The following is a 23,249-nucleotide window of genomic DNA, read 5'->3' as shown; positions in this document are numbered from 1 at the left end:
GATTGTCCAACCCGCTGGCACAAAAGCTTGGCTTCAAGAAACACTGTCAAACCCATTTTATGGGATCATTGAAATTAATCATGTGAAAAGAAGGAAATTTTTCTGCTGTATTGTTACTTCCCCAGAAGGCACACTGAAGGGGAGAGACAAGCAGTCAGCTTAAATCTTTTCTGTGATTACTTAAATGTAATGAGAACCATATTAATAGTCCAGGAAATCAATATGAACTCTGATTAGCCTCCTTTTGACTTCTTTAGGGTCTAAGATGCATTCTGACAAAGCTAATATTACTATGAAACTGACACATAGGTCTATGTGCCTCCTTTTCTCTGCTTAACAGAAGGTATTCATTCCTTCGGGGAACAAAGTATTAAAGGGCCTGCCAGCTCTTCATGTGAGCAGAGAATCAGACAGACACACATACCAATGTCAAACACAGTTTACTGTTCTGAGACAGAAGCTTTGGTGGGTATCATTGCTTATTGACACTGGGAGGGTGCTGGGGGCCTGGTGGCAGCTCCTTCTGAGCTATCAGTGCATCAGGAAGCAACTTAAGTGCCTCTCCTGTAAGACAGAATATGCTAGAAATAAGTTAAGCTCTGGAGACAGTGCCAAAAAAGATTCATGTCTAGGGTGGCAAAGTAGAGATCTGTGTTAAACCAAACCACCCTCAGCAAGTAGTCATCAGAAACAGATCAGAGCACCATCAGAAGCAGGCCTTCCTCAGGACAGAATCATGGGGGAAAAATGGAACCAGTCCATCCAGAGACAGTAGAGATGTCTTCACAAAAACAGTCACTACTCAAAAAGGCTCTCATATGCAACCAACCCCAAATTCCTTCTGCTGACCACAGTGGAAAGGCTGAAGGATACATACGGCTTCTGACTGAGAGGAATACAGTAGGTTTTTGAAAGCCTTGTTGCCTGCCCGAAGAAGTGACCACACGGAACATGTCCGTTCCTGAGTATGCTTTTCCCCTCTCTCCTTGGCGTTGTTGCACAGGAATGTTCCAAAGAGGCAGGAATAGGTATGCTGCACCAGTTTCACCTATGGAAGTCCAATGAAGCACAAATTAAGCAATCAGGCATGCACACTCTGATAAGTCAGCTCAGCTGAGCCACCTTATCCTAACATCCCTGAGAACACTTCAATTTACTCTGTCAGGACAGGGAACCCAGTAAGCCATGCAGTAGCCTCCTCCTCCTCCTCACACCACCAATTCCAGGACCCAACAACCTGAGTCAGACAGGTTGTTGGTGCCCCCATTCCTCTTAGCTTCCCTGATAAACAGTCTGAGATTGTGAATTAACAGCCACTCTCAGAAGCACCACAGCATATGAACTGGGTGCAGGAGCACATCAGTGTACAACTCAAGTCTGAGCTGACAGTATATTTGTAAAACTACTTGTTCATTCTACAAATTATTGAGCATTTCACATGGCCCAAACAAGACTAAGGTGCTGGGCATGTAGCAATGACCAGCAAATTCTTCTGCCCTGATGGAGCTTGCTCTAGTCATAGCTGAAGAGTGACCAGTGCTATGGAGAACAAGGCAGACTGAGATGGACAGGACACATATGAGGCAGTGCAGGATGGCCTCACTGGCTGGGACCCAGTGGACATGAAAGAGCAGGCATGTGGGTATCTGAGGGGAAGCACTCCAGGCAGAGGCAACCACAGGTGCAATGGCTTTGAGGTAAAGCACATGCTTGCAATTTCTGAGCTACAGCAAGGAGGCCAGTGTGACTAAAGGAGATTGCAGAAGAGGGAGAATGGTAGGAAATGAACCTAGAGAGGTAACCTCTAGGAAGGCCCTGGAGGCCATTTTAAGAACTTTGGCTTTTGTGTAAAATGTAACTAGAGGTTTTTAAGCCAAGGAATGACACAGCCTGCCTTGTGTTTTAGAAGAGACTCTCTATGCTGGGATAACTCAATTGGGGCAGGAGATGATGGTGGCTTGAACCAGTGTGGTACCAGTAAAGGTGGCAATAAATAACCAGGTTTTAGATATATTGTGAAAGCAGAGCTGCACAATCTGACTGAATGTGGAAGAGGGAGGGAGGGAAGTAGGGAGGGAGGGAGGGAGGAAGGAGACTTGACGATGACAAAGAATTTTGCCCCAAACAAAAGGAGGGATGGAAATGCCATATGGTGAGAGAGAAGACTTCTGGAAGATCAAGTTTGGAAGATCAAGTTTTATAGTGAGGAAACACAGGAATCAAGAATTAAGTTTTGGACAGGCATGGTGACTCATGCCTGTTAATACCAGCATTTTGGGAGGCCGGGGTGGGAGGATATTGTTTGAGCCCAGGTGTTTGAGACCTGCCTGGGCAACAAAGCAAGACCCCATCTCTTAAAAAAAAAAAAAAAAAAATTAAAAACATCAGCCAGGCACAGTGGTACGCACCTGCAGTCCTAGCTACTCAGGGGGCTAAGGTGAGAAGATCACTTGACCCTGGGAGTTCAAGGCTGCAGTGAGCTGTGTTTGCGCCACTGTACTCCAGCCTGGGTGACAGAGTGAGATGCTGTCTCCAAAAAGAAGCATCAAGTTTTGAATTTATTAAGTCTGAATCAACATTAAGACAGCCAAGTGGAGATACCTAGTAGTAATTTAGATACGTGAGTCTGAAGTGGAGAGGTCTAAGCTGAAGGTGTATAAATGTGGGACTCATCAGCATACAGATGGCAATTAAAGCCAACTAGAATGGATGAAATACCTGGAAGTGTGGATGGAGGAGCAGCCTGGAGGCTGAGCAATGGGGCATTCCAACATTTAGAACTGGGGAGAGGAGGCTAGGTGTCGAAGCTTACGCCTGTAATTCTTTGGGCAACCAAGGTGGGAGAATCACTTGCCAGGAGGTTTGAGACCAGCCTGGGCAACATAGCGAGACTCCATGTCTATTTACAAAAAATTTTTAAAAACTAGCCAGGCATCTTGGCATGTGCCTGTGGTCCCAGCTACTGGGGAGGCTGAGGTGGGAGAATCTCTTGATCCCAGAAGTTTGAGGATGCAGTGAGTTAAGATCACACTGCTGCACTCCAGCTTGGGTGACACAGCAAGATACTATCTCTGGAGGGATTAAGGGGAATCAGCAAAGGAGGCAGAAAACAACCCAGTAAGGTAGAAGGAGAACTAACAGCAAGGAAGTACTAGAAGTCAACTGCAAGGAAGTACTAGAAGTCAATTGAAGAAAGCATTTCAAGGAAGGAGTGGTTAAACTGTGCCAAATGGTAATGACGGATCAAAGAGATGAAGACTGAGAACTTCTCACTGGATTGGTGGCATGAAGGTCACTGGTCATTTTAACAAGAGCAGCTTTGTTAAGCAGTGGGGTGAATGCCTGATTGAAGTGGGTTTAAGAGAGAGTGGAAAGAGGAATTTGAGATAGCACGGGTAGAAAACTTGAGGAGCTCTGCTGTAAAGGGGAACAAGAGCAATGGGATGATAGCTAGAGGTAAATGCAGGACCAAGAATGGGTTTTAAAAAGATGAGAGACACTACACATTTTTAAGCTGAAACCCATGCTCTGGTAGCGAGGGAAACGCACTGATGCAGAAGGCAGAGAAGAGAAATGCTGGAGCCAGCCAGTGCAGCAGATGAGAGGAGATGAGAGCTGGTATACAAATGGACAGAAGGGCTGAAAGAGGGCAGGGATAGTGTACCCTCCATCAAAGGAGAGGGTGCAGAGTCTGAGACAGTCATGGGGGTCTGGTAGACAGACTGGAGGGAGCATGGTCCAGACATTCTGATTGCTTCTATTTCTAACTGCTATTTAGGGTTTCTACCATCCCTTTAAAAAAAAAAACTAAGTTTAAAACAACACAAGGACTTCATGCAAACCTGGTATACCTGGATTTTCTCTTTTTGAAAATAGCAAAATTATTTACTAAAAAAAAGCAGAAACAGGAAAAAAATCACCTCTATTAAATTCTGAAGAGGCAGCACAGTTTCATGTGAGAACTGGCCCACTAACATTTGTACTGACCCTCCTTCAAATTGAGAAAGTCCCCAAAATGAAGAAACTTACAAGGAATGCTTCATTGAACTCAAAAGAGCAAGGAAATTGCCTCTGAAGCTGATGAACACAGTCAAGCCACTGCAGAAACACTGGGCAACGTTCATTCAGATCATCTGAGTTCTCCCCATGACCACACCGGTCAGCAAATTTATGGCCAAAATCCAGCCACTCCATTTCCACGAGGACCTGGAAACCCTGCAGGGAAGCATCCAGGAGAGACCATTTGTGCTAGACTATCCAGACTGTGACAGTCCTAAGCCTGGTGTCACAGAAAGCAATCCCCTCTAACAGCCTCCCAGAAAGCCCACCCGGCCTTGCCCTTTGGTGGAAGGCTCTATCCCTGATGAGGCACACACTTAGGGAAATTTCCCAATTCCCTGAACTCCATTCCATGATCACTAAAATGGTATTGACTGCGTTTATCTAAGCCTTTCTTGAATGTGTATTTTTAGCCTCTTGTGTTCACTATATAAAAACCACACTTTCCCCCTAAATTTCTCTTAACATTTCTGCCTCTGGTGTTACAAAGTCAAGTCTGTAAAATCCTTCTATACCCCAAGTTTAATTAATACTTGCATATATTTTAGGGTACTTTATGATTTTTCTTTCATCTTTAACCCAACAGATGGTTATTTCAGGTAGAGCTGCTTCTCCACAGAACACTCTGGTAATATCTAGCATGCCAAGATCCTTTTACAGACGCCTTATTTTCCTGAGGTAGCTAAAAACTTTTACAAGTAGATAGACTGTAAAGGAAAATATGTCTATATTCTCAATACCTTGTTACCCATAATCTGCCCCATTTTAAGAGGTGCAAGAACTGTGGGAGGAACCACCATAATTTAGCTCATGGCATAAAGGAACAATGATCAAAACAGAAATTTCACTTTCTTTAACCGAATCACCACTCCCAAAACTGGTATCACTCCTGAGACGTTTCCCTGGCTCATCCTGAAGTACCAACCCCTCCCATTTGGATGGGCTCACCTCTATGGTTCGGTAATAAGGGTCCAGCAAGAGCTTAGCCAATGCCACAATCTGGGGGGTGCGGTCCCAGCCATCTGAGCAGTGCACTAGCACCGGCCGCTGATCCTGATCCACAGCATGCACTACCAGAAGCGCTGATTTCAGAAGCACAGACAAGTGATGGAGCCATTTTGTGCTTTCAAGAGCTGATAGCCAACTATAAAAACAGGAGAGGATTAGAAAATGCTGATTTTTTATGATTTACTGCATCATGCTCAATGATTGTCAAATGAAAAAGCAATTTCCAAAGATTTCTCTCTCCAAATATAACACTGCCAAAACAAAAAAATCTGTGTGTTTATAAAGCATGTCTCAGGATGAGGCCCAAGCCCTACTATACAAGAGAGAAGAGCCTTAGAAATAGGGGCTACAATTAATAGCACACCTTTTGTTCCAAAATCTGTATAGATGATTCCCCGGACAAAATATTTGACATTTTTCAGTCCATGGTATAAGGAAAGTGGCTCTTTCTGGAATCTTCTCCTGAATAAAAAATGTAGCCACTTCTGAGATGTAAAACAGAAGATATTTATATTTAATGATCAGCAACTACGCCCAACAAGTTCTCAAAAAAAAAAAAAGAAAAGAAAAACTCATGAATACAAATATATCTATGAGACATAAGCTGGATGCCGTATACAAGAATGGTACACACAACCCTGCCTATGACCCAGACTGTAACACTTACCACTGTTTAATTCTTTAATGTTTACTGACTAAAACCAGATGAGCCCAATCTGATAATTTATACTGATACAAATTAGTATACCAATGGCCACACAGTATTGCTGGGCTCAACACAGACTGGATTCAGCAGCGATCTAGGAAGAACCTTTTTTTGAAAGACTTTTAGGGGCCAGGCGCAGTGGCTCATGCCTGTAATCCCAGCACTTTCGGAGGCTGAGGTGGGTGGATCACTTGAGGTCAGGAGTTCCAGACCAGCCTGGCCAACATGGTGAAACCCCATCTCTACTAAAAATACAAAAATTAGCTGGGCATAGTGGCACACGCCTGTAATCCCAGCTACTCAGGAGGCTGAGGCAGGAGAATCACTTGAACCCGGGAGGTGGAGGTTGCAGTGAGCTGAGATCAGGCCACCGCACTCCAGCATGGATGACAGAGAGAGACTCCATCTCACTTTAGGAGTATCAGATAGCAATAGCTGCCCCTTGGGAGTAATCACAAGCTAATCACACTTGCTTTTTAAACTCTGTTGCATTTTGTTTCTTGTGCTTTCCCTCACCCGTCCCAATCCCTAAAAAGGAGTTGATTTTTCCCAAATGTGATCAGATTTGTAGTTAAGATCACAAGTCAAGTCTTTCAAACACTGAGTCAGAGGAAGAAATAAACATTTCTGTCAGGGGACTGTGGGAAGGCTATAAAGGCCTACTAAACCCTGTGGAATAAGTATGAAATTTTGGCATAGTCTAAGGAGGTGGGGGGTCTTTCCAGGCAAACAGACAACAGAATGCAGTGCATAAGTACTGGTTGCATATGGATTTGTTTGGACTACCAACCAGACTGTGACTCCTCAGAGGGCTAACACTATGTCTCAGTCATAACTGTACCCCCAGCACAGTGCCTAGCATACAGTAGGGAGTCCCACTGTTTAATGAATTATAAGTCTGTTATGGGTAAAAATCCAATCTTAAGACTTTCTATCTCCTAGCACGTACCTGAGAAACATTTTTTCCTGACGGATCAATTGTTTATTTCATTCCTCACATATTCTTGAAAGGAACTAAAAGATAAGGCTTAGGAGAACAAATACTAAATTATCTCCTAGCACCTGAAGAAATGGTAAACAAGAGAACCGGTGTGAGGTTCTTTTGAACCTAACTAAACTATTATTTAATACCAGTTGGTGTTGTCTGTGACTAATGAAGCTGTACTCCAAAACCTGCCAGCCAAGGAGGGGCTGCTGAGAGACTCCCCATTCCCTTGTCCTATTCTCAACCTGCACTAGAAGCCTACCATTCCCCTATCCTCCACAGCCCTAAACACAGGCCGGGGGGCCTAATTACAGCTGCCCATCACTGCTACAGCTGCTTTTTACCCATAAGGGAGACTTCAGTGCAGCATTATGATTTGCTGCCAAATACATAAAAGCATTACCTTTAATAAAATCCCCAAGACATTTATGTGGACCAGGTGAGGGCTAATTCTATCTTTTTTGACTCCGATAGCTCTTTAAGATTTTTAATATATGGAGGGTATTAAGAGATCATGTAGTGTTGATTACATGTCTTTCATTTTATAGACAGGAAAACTGAGATCTACAGTAGTTAAACCCCTTGGCCAAGGTTACACAGTTCGCAGCCGATCTCCTGGGTCCTTAGTAAGGCTCCTTCTACATACCACCCTAGGGAAGAAAGAGCTGCTAGCTGGGACCTGGAACTGTGTAGCAAATGCAAATGGCTAATCCCCAAAGGAGGCAGCAAGCTCAATTCTCCAGTCAGGCTTTCCCCAAAGGCACTGCTTCATCCTCTTGGCTGATGACAACTACGGTGAATTTAATCATTTGCTACTGGCAGTCAATATAAGTGGTTTAGGCAGCATCTGATTTAATAAATCAAATAAAGAACGCAGTAAACTTGATGTGATCATGAGATCTACTGAATAGGACCCAGAGAAACAACTATGGGCTCCAGCACAAATACCAGAAAACAAAATTCTGTCTTCTCTGGCACCTATCTCTGGCTTCCTGAAATAGTAAAACAGGATTTTTAAATACTTATCTGTCCATATTTGTTTTACAGAGCATTCTTCCTAATTTATCTTGTATTCAATCAGTACCCTTGGAGGGGGTATTATTTCACCTTCCTCACTGCAAATGCCAGCCATTCATATTTAATAAGCAATAAGAATCAGGATAATATGCTTAGTAAATGAGAACAGTTTAGAAATTGAAAGCAGATGTAAAAGGAACTGACTTAATGGCAAGTTTAACCCCTTTAGAACATGATGAATAAATTCTGACTTTTCATGATAAAACATCCCAGTTCATAACAGGTTATGTATCACTATGGGACATCAGAAACTGAAGAATTAAATTTCTTTGGGCTAAAAATGATGTGGAAGGGAAAGGTCCCAGGACAAACAGTAAGGTAATGCTTCTGTTTTGATGCTGAGATTTCTTCTGTGCTGCAGATTTTAAAACCTTTCAAATGGCTGTATTTCCTCCCAACTCTTCCTCTGTGCTGCCACATTTCAGACCCAGCAAGGAGATACTTGCAGAGACTGGTCTGGTAACTGAAGATTACCAAGAAACAGAAGGAAAGACTGCTCCAAATTAATTTTTTTTTCTTTTTTTCCCCCTTAGTTCAAGGAAAGAAGCAAACTTATTATTTAAGAGCGATGCAAAATGAAAGCCAAGGCCAACGACTTACTTTCCCGGATCTGGCATCTGAGTGCACAGCAACCGCAGAGACTGAAAACTCCTCCGAATAGAATGAATGTTTGCCATCCCCATAAACACAACTTCACAGTTTGGGTAATACTCTGGAGAGAGTAACAATAAAGAGAACACAAATACGTTGAATTTAAAGCCCACATGGCCAAATTTAAAAGCAAACTGGCTATAAAACAAACCCACTGCAGCTTCTGATTAACGAAACTGAAATGTTTTGAAATGCTTAACTATTAGCCCAATCCTTTATAATAAGAGGAACACATTGAATTTTAGCTATCTTTTCAAAAAGGGTGAAAAGGGAAGGTTAGATTTGTAAAGAAGATACTGACATAAAATAAAAGCTATTATTTTTTAAAAGAAAGGCCTACTTCGATCTCACTCTGGCTTTACTTCTTGGGCCTTATCTAACTTGTGGCTTTGAAATCTCTTTGAAAAGAACTCCGCAGAACAATGCGTTCACACATTCAAATTTCACCTTGGTACAGCTGCTTTCAATTTCCAGCTTAGACCACATCTGAACAAAGAGCCTGGTGCCTCTGCCTGTGCCAGAGGCACTGAGGGGGGTCCCTCCTTCGGGAAAGCTAGCATTCCAACAGTAATGGTGTTACAGCTCAGGACAGAGATACCTTACTAGGGTTCTGTATTTACTGCTTCAATTTTCACCCCAGGTTTTCTAAGGAGAGGCCCCTGAGGAGTTTGCTACAAGGCCAGTGATGAGCATACCCTCTGTCAAAGGCAACAAAAAGCTTTTAGATGGCTGAGAAATTGAGCCCACTAAAGCAGCAGCTTCCAAACATGAACAGGCCTTATTATGGGGAAGATCTGCTTTCCTTATCACCTACAAGTTGGCACAAGGAAGGAAGATTATGTGACTTCACTGCACCTCCTCCTCCTTTTCTCCTCAGAAAAGAACATACAGTGTTAAGAATCCAAAGAGAAGCTCTGGCACTCTCACGACAGGATGGATGAGGAATATGGCTTGCCACTTATTTCAAATTGGGAACTAAGTCTCAGTTGGGCAAGGGCTACACTCACAAAGAGAAAGTATGGGGAACAAAGCACCATACACCTCACCTGGGCATTCGCAGCCTCCTCCTTTGGCTCGGTTTGCCACAGCAGCTGCATAGGAGCGTGCATCCAAGATCAAAAGCTTCTGCGGTTGGATGGCTAAACTCTCTGCTCCTGAAGCATTTGACAGAGAAGAATCTAGGGACACAGAGGGAGAGGGCATACTAAATGAGCCTGTCTCTCCCAGAACTGTGCAGAATTAGACCCACAAGCACATCTTATGGCACAAAAAAGGCTCAATAAAATGAAATCCCCTAACCAAAACCCTTGATACATAGGATTTTTCTCTTTATTTTCTATGTGGCCTTCTTATGAAAGATGAGAAGGATTTATTCTCCAAAACTGACTCCCAGAGTACACATGGGGTTCACACAGCCCAGTCTCTTATACTTCATTTCTATATCTGTTGTCCTTTCATGAAGCCTGGCATTTCCTGCCATGGTCTGCAGATACTGCAAGTCCTCTATTACATAAACACTCCATTTTTGTCACAATGGCAAGAAAGACAACAAACATACTAATATCTTGATTCAGGTTTGAAACAAAGGGTCTTCTGATTCTCTGCCAAGACCCATGACTCCTCAATCAATCCCATCAAGTGAAGCTCTGCACATTCACTTCTATAAAAGTAAATCTATGTCTTGTAAGGAAGAGGCCATTTCAAGTAAAGGTTCTTAGATGCTATAAAAATCATTGCCATGGGTCCAGGGAGCACCTTACCGAACTCCACGTCAGAAAGGTCTCCCCCATTGGGAAAGTCTCGAGAAGTGTTCCTAGTTGACAGCTTGCTGCCACTCGATCGGGAGTCAGAGGCACAAGCTTTGGCTACTGACTGTACCAGATGCTCATCATCTGCATTTCGCCAGCCCCACCAGCTAACCTCTGGCTGTCCACAGCGGGCAATGACAGCTCCATTGCTCTGGTGCCTGTGTGAGGAACAAGAGACAACAACTGTACCCATTCAGATGCTCTCTGTACTCACACAAAATAGATTTTAAGTGCCTTAATGAACAGTCTAATTCTAGGTAAGTGTTGGGTCAGCTTCAAGTCCTCTCAGTATTAAAGAGGGTAGAAATCTTACACAACCAACAAGAACAAACAACAAAACCTGTGTGTCTTTCTCAATTACCATAACATCACGGAGATCCCTGTAAAGTTACCCAAAAAAATGACTAACAGGGGTCAGGCATGGAGGCTCACTCTGCAATCCCAGCACTTTGAGAGGCTGACGCAGGAGGATCACTTGAGCCCAGGAGTTCAAGACCAGCCTGAGCAACATAGCGAGACCCCATCTTTACAAAAAAGTTTTTACAAATTAGCCAGGCATGGTAGCACATGCCTGTAGTCGCAGCTACTCAGGAGGCTGAGGTGGAAGGATCCCTTGAACCCAGAAGGCTGAAGTTGCAGAAAGCTATGATTGTGCCACTGCACTCCAGCACTCCGCTTGGGTGACAGAGCAAGACCCCATTTCCAAAAAACAAAAAAGAATTAATGTGTACTCTTAGTGAAAATAAATCAATATTCGTAACTTAAATCTATAGATACTACACTAATTCTGCTACCCAATAGTGAAATCTGCTACCTTCTTAATGCTGAACCAAGAGCCCGCCTCTGGGAATAAAACATTTACCTGGCCCACAGTGAACTGCTTTACAAAATCTCCTGAGATTTCATGAGTCACAGACTGCTCTTATAATAGGCAGATAGCTCAATGAGCCAGCTACCCTTCCTAGGGCTCTTAGAAAGAGAAGAAGAACATCAACCTCAGAAAACCATACTCTGACATATCCTTTTCCAATAAGACAGACCAGAAATCACAGTCTACTTTAAGGTGCTATTAAAACCCAAACTTTTCCTAATTAGGCAATTTTAACCAATAAAAAGTTAGAAAAATTCTATTACTTGGCAGTAAAGAGGAATAAAGTTCTGATACAGGCTAGGACACTGATGAACCTCAAATATGTTATGACAAGTGAAAGAAGTCGGTCACAAAAGGCAACTTATTGTACGACAATTAACATGAAGTATCCAAAATAGGCAAATCTATAAAGACGGAAGTAGATTTCTGCATGTAGTGACTATTATAAACTCCTAGTTACTTAAGGGAGCTTACCTAATTCTAAGTTGGGGTTACTTAAAACGAGTATGTTTCTATATAAAACTGAAGCACTCTATGTTTTAGTAGCAGGGGCTTTATCCATTGGACATCTTAATTATTCAGGGCTACGGTGGCTGGGTGCCCTGTGAATGGGTTTTTTGGGATGATGAAAATGTACTGTAATTTGTTTTTACTCCTAAAACTCACAAATAAGTTAAATTTGGCACTAATCAAATTCCACTGAAATCACCAGTTTGCTTGTAGTTTTTAAATCCTCCCCTCCCTGGGAGACAAGTAGCTGTAAGTACTTGTGTATTGCCAACATGCTCAACTGGCTCACGTGTTGAATGGGGCCAAAATAGAAATAAAACCTCAATGATTCTTTATAAAATGTCTCCTAGCAAATAACAGGCACTGGGCAACCACTGAGCTGAATGACTCCAAACCCTGCACAAGAGGCTGGTTGGGCCTTTCCTGAGCATATTCCTCTTCTTCAATGCTTCCCAGCAGTGCCCAAGAGGAGCAGTAGATGGCGCTCTTCAGCCTGGATCTTGGGTTTTAGGGGACACTGCATTATAGTAGCTATTAGATTTCAACTGGACTATTGCAATAAACAATTATGTTTTCTGCAGTCTTCTAAAATGCTTCAGACTACATGAAAGATAATTCAAACACTACAGTTAAAAATCACTAAAGGAATGCATTTCTATCACTAACAGAACCAGGCAAAGTATAAAAATTATGATGTCCAACAGATAAAGCCCTCCCTACTAAAACACAGAATGCTTCAATTTTATATAGGAACAGAATTGTCTTAAGTAACCCCAACTTAGATTTAGGCAAGCTCCCTTAAGTAATTAGGAGTTTATAATAATCACCACATGCACAAAGGAAAAAGCTGTGAACTGCACTATAGATGGGTGCCCTTTACATCATCTTGCTGGGTTAGAGCAATCTCTACCTTCAGTTATAAATCCAATTAAGTGCTCTCTCATCACAGTAGGACAAAGCCCTAATCAAGCGCTGGTTCAGCATGGTGCTGTCAAGTAACTGTTGCTGGCAACCTCAGGAATCATGACCCAATCTACAGACAACTAAATTCAGGAAATGGATGTCAAGAGTTCCAGGCATCCTGCCACCTAGGCTGGCAAAGCAGAGCATGGTGGAGGATCCGATTCTTCCACACGCCCCTTACAAAGCTCCCAAATACTACAGCAACCCAGTTTGCATCTCAGCGATACAAGACACATGTTCTGAGACAGAGCCCAGTTCCAGGAAACCTGCCTGATTTTGTATGAATGACTACACCAAGAACTTTGTGATCTTTTGAAAGACTTTCTCTGAAAAACTGCAAATAAAATTTTTCATTTATATATCCCCTTGTATCTCTAGAAAAAGGGGGGAAAAACCTAGGGTGCATGCCCTCTAGAATTAATTTTAGAAGGTGCATGCCCTCTAGAATAAAATTTAGAAAAAAAGGAAGTTTTTCTTCAACCAGCCCTCTTAAGCTTCTCTTCCCAAAGGGAGAATTCACCTAAAGCCTCTTATTTTGCAAATAAGAGTACCTTCCCCCTTTTGGTCAAAGTCAGCAAGCCCCACAGATGCCAGGGCTGCTGACCTAACACAGTTGTTGGCCAGAGCAGCAACTGGCTGCTTTCCCCATTCCAGCTGAGCTGATCATTGATAAGACTCATAAATCCCTTCAGCTTTCACTACTCTCTAGTTCCTGTAGCATCCTTACCACTTGAATGATAGGTAAATTTGGTGACTGACGTTTCTAGGGGTGTCTGAAAACAACAGTGATGAGAATTGAGATTAAAAACGTAATGAGTTCCACTGGGCCAGAGCAAATACTTTTCCATCTCTCTCCATTCAGAGTGGGCATCAGAGTTTGCCTTTAGTAGACTAAATGAACAAGCTGGTTACCTCTGTAGGAATTCCACAAGGAGACAAATCCCTTCCTACAATCTCAATATTTCAGTGGAATGAAGTTTCTAACTGTAAGCCACTGGATTGGCCCAACTCAGGGAGAGTCCAAAAAGCCGGCAAACTGGGAAAATGAAATGGAGAATGTAAACATTACAAAGAGATGACATCCAAAACATTTCCAGAATAAGAAGGAAGGACTTCTTTAAAATTTAATAGGATTCTGTGAGAACTGAGATATTCAATGAATTATAAAAGCAGCACTCAAGAGATACAACCTACTCCAAATGCTGGTACAGAAGCTCAGTGTTTATAGGCCCTCATTTAGAACCAGAACATATCTACAAAATAAGAACTACCATTCCCACTGTATTCATTAGGAACATACTGAGGTCAGTTAGGGAACTTATTCAAGGTGCCTTAGCAAGAAGTCTAAGAATATACCTGAATTCAGATCTGTGATTCCAAAATCTGTGCTCCATCACCATGCCACCATCCCCATCTAGAACTTGCACCCCATGGCTCTCATGCCTCTGATCACTGAAATCTTCTATCTAGTCATGCCCCAGTCTTCTTCTCTAAATGCTTCCTCTCGAAACAGAGTTCTTCCACATGTCAAAGTTTCAACCACAAAGACAATCAGAGCCAACTCGACTCTATATTTCCAAAGATCACTTTCTAAGACTCATCTCTCAATCCAAAAGCCCTGCTAACAGCTGAAGCTAAATGCTTAGTAAGCACATTATCTTCTCACAGAATGTAAGAAGGATATTGAAATAGCAAGTCCAGCCACTTTACAACTAAAACTTTCTTATCTGTTTCAAATGAACAACCAGCTAGTGTTCTGAATGCAGTCGGTACTGATGTGTTACTGGAGGAGAAGCTTTAACAATAAGGAAGTACAGCCTTGCCTAGAAAGTTCTCTGAACTCTCCTCACCCTTCCCAGGTTAGCAGCAGCAGAGGCAGCAGACCATATGCAGCAGGCAGCAGCACCAGCCCAAGCTGGGACTGGTCCAGTTTAACTTACCTGTAGACGACGGCAGGGATGCGCTTCCAGGACCTGAAACTTGATACACTTTCTAGTTCTTTGTCAGTGATCCAGGCAGGCACTATGAGCTCTTGAGGATAGCTACCACATAATCTAAAGAGAAGATGAGAAGTGGGGAGAGTCAAGGGGATAAGAGAGGGAGAGAGAAAATGGGAGAGAGAGAGAGACACTAGGTAAGCCAGCATAAGGATGATGATCTCACTGCCACAGAGCCAGTTAAAGGCGATGAGGCGCTTTATTCGTTTTGGACTCCTCAACAGAATGGGTTACCATAAGTGTGTTTTGTTTTGTTTTGTTGCCTTAAATGTTTACTTATGTGTATACAACAAATGATACTATCTTGAATTGTTCCACTTGATGCTACCTTTTGGGAATCTGGCAATCTTAACTATCAATGAAAAAAAGGGGAGTCGAGGGTCAGTCTCTTTATACTCCATTACAACTCTTCTGCTGTAACAAGTACATAGGTTATTTCTAACTACATGAGCGCCCAGTCCAATTACAGAACTGAGAGTCCGTGTCAGTTCTACCAGACCCTCAGGGAAGGACAAAAGCCCACAATTGCAAGTTTCCAGAGACTTCACAGGATTAACTCATTCTTTGATTTGAACCAAACAGGGTGTCAATCCTTATAGGTAACAGGTGCAGCCATGGGTATGCAAAACCAACACAAGCCAGTCTATCTGCATACACAGCCTCAGTCCCACTGAACCAGGTTAGTAATATGACTAAGCTATTAACCATAATTTCCATAAAACATACTTCAGAACAAATTATACTGGGGGCGGGGGGATAAGCTTTCTTTTAATTAGGGAAGATACCAGCTACAGTCAAGCTGGTATCCTAGGAAGCAATACTTCCAATAGATTTTTACTTACAGGACAATGTCTCTCTCTGGATAATCCAATCTTCTTTTTTCAATAGTGAAGGCAATAAGGCCTTTAATCCAAATCCTAAAACACACAAACTCCACCAACACCACCAACCCCCTGCCCTAGCCTATCCTATACATAGCGGAAAGCGCAGAAAAACACAAAATGGCTTAGGATTTGGGGGTTTTGATCATTTTGCACTAAATCTCTCCTCTTCTCAATTTCCAGAAGATTAAGTCTCAGGAATTTAAAGCCACTGAACAAAAGAGAATGGCTATGACTGAGAGTAGCTATACAAACTTCCTAACACCTATTCACAAACTCCTAAAAATAAGCTGGGAGCCAGTAATGATGGTTAATATCTAACCATGAATCTCATTCCCTTTATTATGTATTAAACTCAAGAGTAAACTTGGCTCTCACTCTTCTACCTTTGTAGTAGGGAAAACTTTCAACATCCTATTGTTTCCCACCACCCCCCATTTTGTTTTATGGTGGTGATAACATCCTAAAGACTGGTTCTGAGGTATAACTGGTAAACTCCTTGAGACAGTTTTGCTCTGTTACCCGGGCTAGAGAGCAGTGGAGCGGTCATGGCTCACAGCAGCCTCGACCTCCTGGGCTCAAACAACTCTTCTACTTCAGCCTCCCCAGTAGCTGGGACTACAGGCATGCACCACCATGCCCAACTAATTTTTTTTTCTTTGAGATGGAGTCTCGCTCTGTCGCCCAGGCTGGAGTGCAGTGGCATGATCTCGGTTCATTGCAAGCTCCACCTCCCGGGTTCACGCCATTCTCCTGCCTCAGTCTCCTGAGTAGCTGGGACTACAGGCGCCCGCCACCATGCCGGCTAATTTTTTTGTATTTTTAGTAGAGACGGGGTTTCACTGTGTTAGCCAGGATGGTCTCGATCTCCTGAGCTCGTGATCCACCCGCCTTGGCCTCCCAAAGTGCTGGGATTAGAGGAATGAGCCACCATGCCTGGCCAAATTTTTAAGAAATTTTCTGTAGAGATGAGGTCTCACTGTGTTGCCCAGCCTAGTCTCAAACTCCTGGGCTTAATCAATCCTCCTATCTTGGCCTCTCAAGAAGTTAATTTTTAAAAGCCGAATTAGGGATTATTTTCCAACAAGTCTGTCTTAATTCACAGTTTTTTTTTACTTGATCTAATTTTCTAAACATTCTGTTCATTGTCCTATAGGTACTACACTCCCAGTAGTCAGCTCTTCAGTACGCACTACCTACTTACTTGTGGATAAACAATTTCCAGTATAGGTTACACTCAGGAAAGCCTAATGCAGCCACAGGCTCTCTGAGGCCGCCCCCTCATCCAGCATTCACCCTCCTTCTTTGCTTTGACTCGTCACTGAGAACAGGCAAAAGTATAAAAAGTCTGCAGCTCCAACTCTTCAAAACACCCTGGGTTCTCAACTCCCTGGAGAAGGTCCACATTAAGAACTGTGTATAGCAATTAGCTATAGCTTTTCCAGTGAAAACTGAAACAGTGTATAGCAATTAGCTATAGCTTTTCCAGTGAAAACTCTGACGGCTAGCCACAAACAGACCAGGAAAATGCCCGTCATAATTTGAGACAGCTAAGAGGACCGCAGAATGATTAATGATGCAGGGAAACGTAGGAGAAGGATATATTTATTTTTTTTAATTTTTTTTTTTTTTTAAGACAGAGTCTCGCTCGGTTGCCCAGGCTGGAGTGCAGTGGCACAATCTCGGCTCACTGCAAGCTCCGCTTCCCAGGTTCATGCCATTCTCCCGCCTCAGCCTCCCAAGTAGCTGGGACTACAGCCACCTGCAACTATGCCCGGGTAATTTTTTGTATTTTTAGTAGAGATGGGGTTTCATCGTGTTAGCCAGGATGGTCTCGATCTCCTGACCTCATGATCCTCCTGCCTCGGCCTCCCAAAGTGCTGGGATTACAGGCGTGAGCCACCGCGCCTGGCCAAGAAGGATATAGTTAAAGATTTAAGATATTTAACTATCCTGGACAATTTTGTTTTATAGAAATTTGGATCACCAAAATCATAGTAGTTAACTGTCCTCCCCCACCAATGCACTTACACATTTTAAGGAACTGGGTAATGGCTAAATGGTCACATTAATTTTTTTTTTGAGACACAGTCTCACTCTATCACCCAGGTTGGAATATAGTGGTGCAATCTCAGCTCACTACAACCTCCACCTCCCAGGTTCAAGCAATTCTCCTGCCTCAGCCTCCCAAGTTGCTGGGACTACAGGCATGCACCACCACGCCCAGCTAATTTTTGTATTTTTAGTAGAGACAAGGTTTCGCCATGTTGGCCGTGCTGGTCTCAAACTCCTGACATCAGCTGATCCGCCTTGGCCTCCCAAAGTGCTGGGATTACAGGTGTGAGCCACCATGTCCAGCCAAATAAAGGTTACATTAATATTTAATGGTTAAATGATCATAGCAGTGAAGTTGGTTTTAGATCAATATATTAAAGGACAGAATAATACAGATTGAGCATCTTTAATCCAAAAATCTGAAATGCTCCAAAATCCAAAACTTTGAGTGCTGACATAATGCCACAAGTGGAAAATTCTACACTTGACCTCATGTGATGGGTCACAGTCAAGTCACAGTCAAAACTTTTCGTACAAAACATCATGCATGAAATTATTTAAAATATTGTACAAAATTACCTTCCAGCTGTATAATGTGTATATGAGACAAAGAATTTTGTGTTTAGACTTGGGTCCCAGGCCCAAGATAATCTCATTATGTTCATGCAAATACTCCAAAACCTGAAAAAAATCCAAAATCTGAAATATTTACAGTCCCAAGAATTTCAGATGAGGGATACTCAACTGTACTTATGTCTATTTCACACCACCTGGAGTAAAATTACAGTCATAAAAACTAGTTCATAAATGTTCTGTCACTGCTTATGAGACCACTGATCCTCTCTCTAATGTGATGCCAAGTGGTGATGAGAAAAATGGTAACTGCCTGCCTACAGGCAAATACAATATTATTTAGACATGCATGTACCAGAAAAAACAGAGGCCTAGAGGGGGTAAAAGGGAAGGTTCTAGGATCCTGTTAAGTAAGGATCACTTTCCATTCCAATGATAGCAATGGGAACAGAAGATTCAATAAATACTCTGAAGATCATGCCTTTAGATTTAATAAATAAAACCATTTCAAATAAAAAGTCTAAGTTCAAATGTTCTGCCACATGAGAATTGCGGTTTCTGCAAAGGCACTGGCTGTGAAACAGTCCACAGGGACCCATATAACTCACTTGTACTTCTCATTGATGTTGGAAATCCTCCAGGCGTTGTTCATATCAAAACCCATCCTCTCCACCTCGTTTTTAAACCTTGAAGTTACATGCTCCCCTAGAGGCCAAAGATAAACAGCAGAAAGGAAGAAATGAATACCATTTTGCAAAACAGGTGGAATAAAAACAAAGAAATATACATGTTACATATATGTAAATATATATATTTTTTGAGACAGAGTTCCACTCTGTCACACAGGCCGGAGTGCAGTGGTGTGATCTCAGCTCACTGAAACTTCCGCCTCCCAGGTTCAAGTGATTCTTGTGCCTCAGCCACCCAAATAGCTGGGATTACAGGTGCATGCCACCACGACTGGCTAATTTTTGCGCTTTCAGTAGAGATGGGGTTTTACCACACGGGCCAGGCTGGTCTCGAACTCCTGGCCTCATGTGATCTGCCCGCCTCGGCCTCCCAAAAGTGCTGGAATTACAGGCGTGAGCCACTGCGCCCAGCCTGTGTATTTTTAAAGGTAAGAATTGTATAAATAATAAAGTAACATATATAGTTTTAGTTTAGAAAGATCCCTGTCAGGTTAAGATTATAAAGAGGAAAGAAATTAATTCTGATCAAGAGTTATGTTATCTCATCTAATCCTTACAATCAACTCTGAGAACAGTATCACTGAGCTCATTTTACAAAGGACAAAATTAAAACAGGTTATTATGGCAGGGCTGTCTGGCCCCAAAACCCATGCTCTTGTCCTACACTGGCTACTTGCCTACTTCCACACTCAGACTGACAGTACACTTAATAAGAAATAAAATCAATAACAAGATCACCACGAGTAGCAATACAGAACTATAATTCCTCATCCAAAACCCTTTGGTCCAAATTTTAGAACTTGAGAGTTTTCCAAACTTTCGTTAAGGTAAGACAGTGAATATAATATTAGGCTCACATGCTTAACAAGATCTCCTTAAACAAATATTAATATTTCTTTCGTGAAAGGTATAGATCATTCATACCAGGTGGGATAAATAAAGCAACAAATAGCCTCATGTCAGCTCAGATCAGGTCCAGCCAAGACACCAAATAGGGTATGAAAAACATTCTGGTTTCCAGAGCCTTTTAGATGATGGCAGGTTAACAGGTCATGGAATCATAACTGCCAGCCAGGAATCTCAGGAAACACCATACTACTAAGTGCTGATTATTTGCAAGAACAGCCACCCAAGCTGGTATAATCTGGCTATATTTGCCCTAATGAATCTGGCTTTATCTTCCTTAAAAAAGCAAAACAGAGGTAGAAACGAAGCTAACATAAATTCAGTAAATCTAAAATAACTTTCTTCCTTGAAAACATACACAGTCCTAGGGCAGCATGTTATTTTAAAAAATATTAAGCAGAACCTCTAATATATAGTGGTACAGGTTGTAAAATAAGTGCTAGCAGGGCTGGAAGAAACCACAACAACAAAAGCACAAAACAGATTTCACTTTAGTGTTCAGAGTATAAAGCTTTGTTCTCCCTGGGAGAGGAGCTACAGAATAGGAAACAGCAATTACTTGAATGGAAGACAATTCTGTTAAACTACTTCCCATTTAAACTGCTTTTCTTGAGCTCAAGCTAGGTATTATACATTTCCTGAAGGAGAGCTATAAAAAGATGAGGTTGAGAGAAGATGAGGTGCAAGAAGAAATAATAGCTAAATCCATCCCATTTTGGAAAAGTTTTAGAAGCAATGTAGCAGGCTTCCAAACAGGAAAAAACTATCTGAATTGGGGTGCCATCTGTCTACAAATTGCAAGGAATATTGACCATCAAGGATACTAGGCCAGACGCGGTGCCTCACACCTGTAATCCCAGCACTTTGGGAGGCTGATGCAGGCAGATTGCTTGAGCCCAGGAGTTCAAGACCAGCCTGGGCAACATGGTGAAACCCCATCTCCACAAAAATGCAAAAATTAAGTTGCGGTGGTCCATGCCTATAGTCCCAGCTACTTGAGAGGCTGAGGTGGGAGGATCACCTGAACCTAGGGAAGTTGAGGCTGCAGTGAGCCATCATCACACCATTGCACTCCAGCCTGGGCAACAGAGTGAGACCCTGTCTCAAAAAAAGGGGAAAAAAACAAAACAAAACAAAACAAAAAAAACAGACAAGGAGTCTTTAATTCATAATCCCAATCTAAAAGCTGCAAAACTGTAGCAAATTCCAAGTTCATTAAGAGATTTTTTCCCCCGACTCTGGGATATAGCTCCAAGTCTTTGCAAAAGCTGTAAGTATTTCATTAATGATTTATTTTTTGTGTGCTTTTCTTGAACTGCACATTAATGATCTTTTACATTAATACCTCTATCTCAGGATAAAACACATAGATACCCTTAAAGGATCTTGTGATTTAAAAATAACCACTGGCAAAATAATAACAGTAACAATCACTATCACTAGCAATTTACTTCATAGAACCATTTCCCAAAGAAGGACTTAGAACCACCATCCAGAGCACAACATTCTGAGCTATATGCAGAAATATATACTGACTAGCAGGTATAGAAAATCTGTTATTTCGAGTTCTTTGGGAATGGGAATGAGTTTTAATTATTTTTATATCCTCTAAGGCAGTGACTTCATAAACTCTGAAACTGACCATCACAACCCACAATAAGAATTATGTTTTACATCACAATACAACAAACATGTTTTAATTTATTCATTTTTTGAGAGACCGGGTTTCCCTCTGTTGCCTAAGCTGGATTTGAACTCCTAAACTCAAGCAATCTTCCCACCTCAGCCTCTTGAATAGCTAGGACTATAGGTAGACACTGTGCCCAGCTAATACAACATACATTATTTTTTTGAAAGCATTTCACAAAACAATACCCACTCTTACTATGTGTGTGACACAATTTGGTATTTTCTATTCCATTTCTTTAAAATTAGATTTCATGACCCACTACTGGATCATAACCTATTTGAAAACCACATCATTACATATATCAGGAATTCAACCAGCTTTTGCAAATTGTGTGAGATGTTCACTCACGTTTACTTAGCCAGAAAAATAAACACAAACAGATCTATTGCTGGATTCCCCTTAAAAATTTCCATCTCAGAATTCTCAGGTCTCAATCAATTCAACATTGAATACACTGTGATATCCCAACTTTCTTTAAATACTGGGGCTATAAGGTTTTTGTTTGGCTTTATATTTCCATTTCAACCCTTCCTATCTGCCTTTGTCCCTTTTCAGCATTTAGTGTTTCTTATACTAAAAATAATACAGTCCAGCAATTTTCACTTTAGTGGAAATGAAAACTTTCTTTTTAAAAGCAATGAAGTTCCATAACTCCCTCTATCACAAACACAGTGTCAATCAGCGATCTAAAACATTTTCCCCCAAAAGTCTAGCTCCCTGGCTGATCCTGAGTATTCAAGCCCACAATTACACACAGCTTAAAAGGCCTGGGACAGAAGGGACAGGCCTTTACCTGGCAGGTGAGGAAGCAGACCAATACCAGAGTCAGAGAAGGTAAGAACTACCTCTTAGCAGATTTTCAAATATGGAGAAAGGAATTATGCTTTTCTATGTACAAAGGTCACAGTAAATCCTCTAGATGCAACTTCCTGGACTGCATTCAAACCCGGAAGACAGATAAATAGGCAGCTTCACAGCAGTGTTAAGACCCAGAGTCATATGCTAGTCGTGGATAAACAAGATGGGCTTAAGGGACATTTCACGTGAGAGAGGTTAGAGAGGTAGGCCTGATGTTACTAAACTGGCAGCTAAGCTGCCCAGTCATCTGTCAGGCCTCCAGATTAACACTCTAGTACAGAGCCATCACCAACAAGTCAGTTGCAATGAGGAGCAGGAAGTTAAGGACACGGGAGAGAAGCTTTTAGCTTTCAGTCCACTTTTTTAGAGTTTGAGGGGCTAAGAGAAGGGTCAAGAATTTGGCAAAGGCTTCTGCAGGTTTCACAGGTAAACTCCAACAGCAATGTTGAAACTTCTTCCAAAGCTGATTAAGCCTTAGAGCTGTGACCACAGTACGGCTGGCTTAACTATGACTGGTTCAACAGCCAGAAACTAAGATTTATATGAATACTAAGACAATTATGTAATTTTCTCATTTCTCTCCTCTCTGATACATTCTACTTCTAGCAGGCTAGGTAGAGAAGACTCCATAAAAGGCTTTATTAACTGCTATAAGATTAAACTAACTTCCACCCCTCAGAGTCTACACTTGTGATATCATGTACTGGGGCAGATTATAAAAAGGCATGACTTTGAAATATCTCAAGTGTTGTCTCATCCTAAAGATGACTTATAAGTATGTGGTTGTCTGGTACGCTAATATTTGATGAGTAATGCTATATACACCGCCACTGCTCAACAACATTAGGTAATGACAAAAGAAACAGGTTGACTGGATGTCCTCGAGGTGTTTTTTGTTTTTTCGGTTTGTTTTTAATTAAAACCAAGTTTTTCCTTTGTACTCCACAGCGAATATACATAAA

General features: G+C 41.9%; 1 protein-coding gene and 1 long non-coding RNA gene across 13 annotated transcripts in view; one reads left to right on the top strand and one right to left on the bottom strand.

The window, feature by feature from the left end:
* The window catches only part of LOC129529410 (uncharacterized), a 64,408-nt gene extending 55,589 nt beyond the window's left edge, over positions 1 to 8,819 (top strand). For both annotated transcript variants that reach the window (XR_008674901.2, XR_010133132.1), the window contains exon 5: positions 8,369 to 8,819. This is a non-coding gene — a long non-coding RNA (uncharacterized lncRNA). The remainder of the gene's footprint in view (positions 1 to 8,368) is intronic.
* The window catches only part of MTMR3 (myotubularin related protein 3), a 144,724-nt gene that overhangs the window by 10,257 nt on the left and 111,218 nt on the right, over positions 1 to 23,249 (bottom strand). For 10 of the 11 annotated variants that reach the window (XM_004063258.5, XM_004063259.5, XM_019018580.4 and 7 more), the window contains 8 exons: positions 18,753 to 18,849; positions 14,579 to 14,692; positions 10,247 to 10,452; positions 9,533 to 9,664; positions 8,436 to 8,547; positions 5,008 to 5,203; positions 4,030 to 4,215; positions 878 to 1,048 (listed from right to left, as the gene is read on the bottom strand). In XM_004063258.5, the coding sequence (XP_004063306.1) occupies positions 878 to 1,048; positions 4,030 to 4,215; positions 5,008 to 5,203; positions 8,436 to 8,547; positions 9,533 to 9,664; positions 10,247 to 10,452; positions 14,579 to 14,692; positions 18,753 to 18,849 (1,214 nt within the window). The remainder of the gene's footprint in view (positions 1 to 877; positions 1,049 to 4,029; positions 4,216 to 5,007; positions 5,204 to 8,435; positions 8,548 to 9,532; positions 9,665 to 10,246; positions 10,453 to 14,578; positions 14,693 to 18,752; positions 18,850 to 23,249) is intronic. The other variant, XM_055374163.2, reaches the window with a different exon arrangement.

The sequence above is a fragment of the Gorilla gorilla genome, chromosome 23 (genome assembly GCF_029281585.2).
Source record: "Gorilla gorilla gorilla isolate KB3781 chromosome 23, NHGRI_mGorGor1-v2.1_pri, whole genome shotgun sequence".
Classification (NCBI taxonomy): Eukaryota; Metazoa; Chordata; class Mammalia; order Primates; family Hominidae; genus Gorilla; species Gorilla gorilla.
Note: the sequence above shows the minus strand (reverse complement) of the source record. Positions and strands in the feature narration are given on the sequence as shown.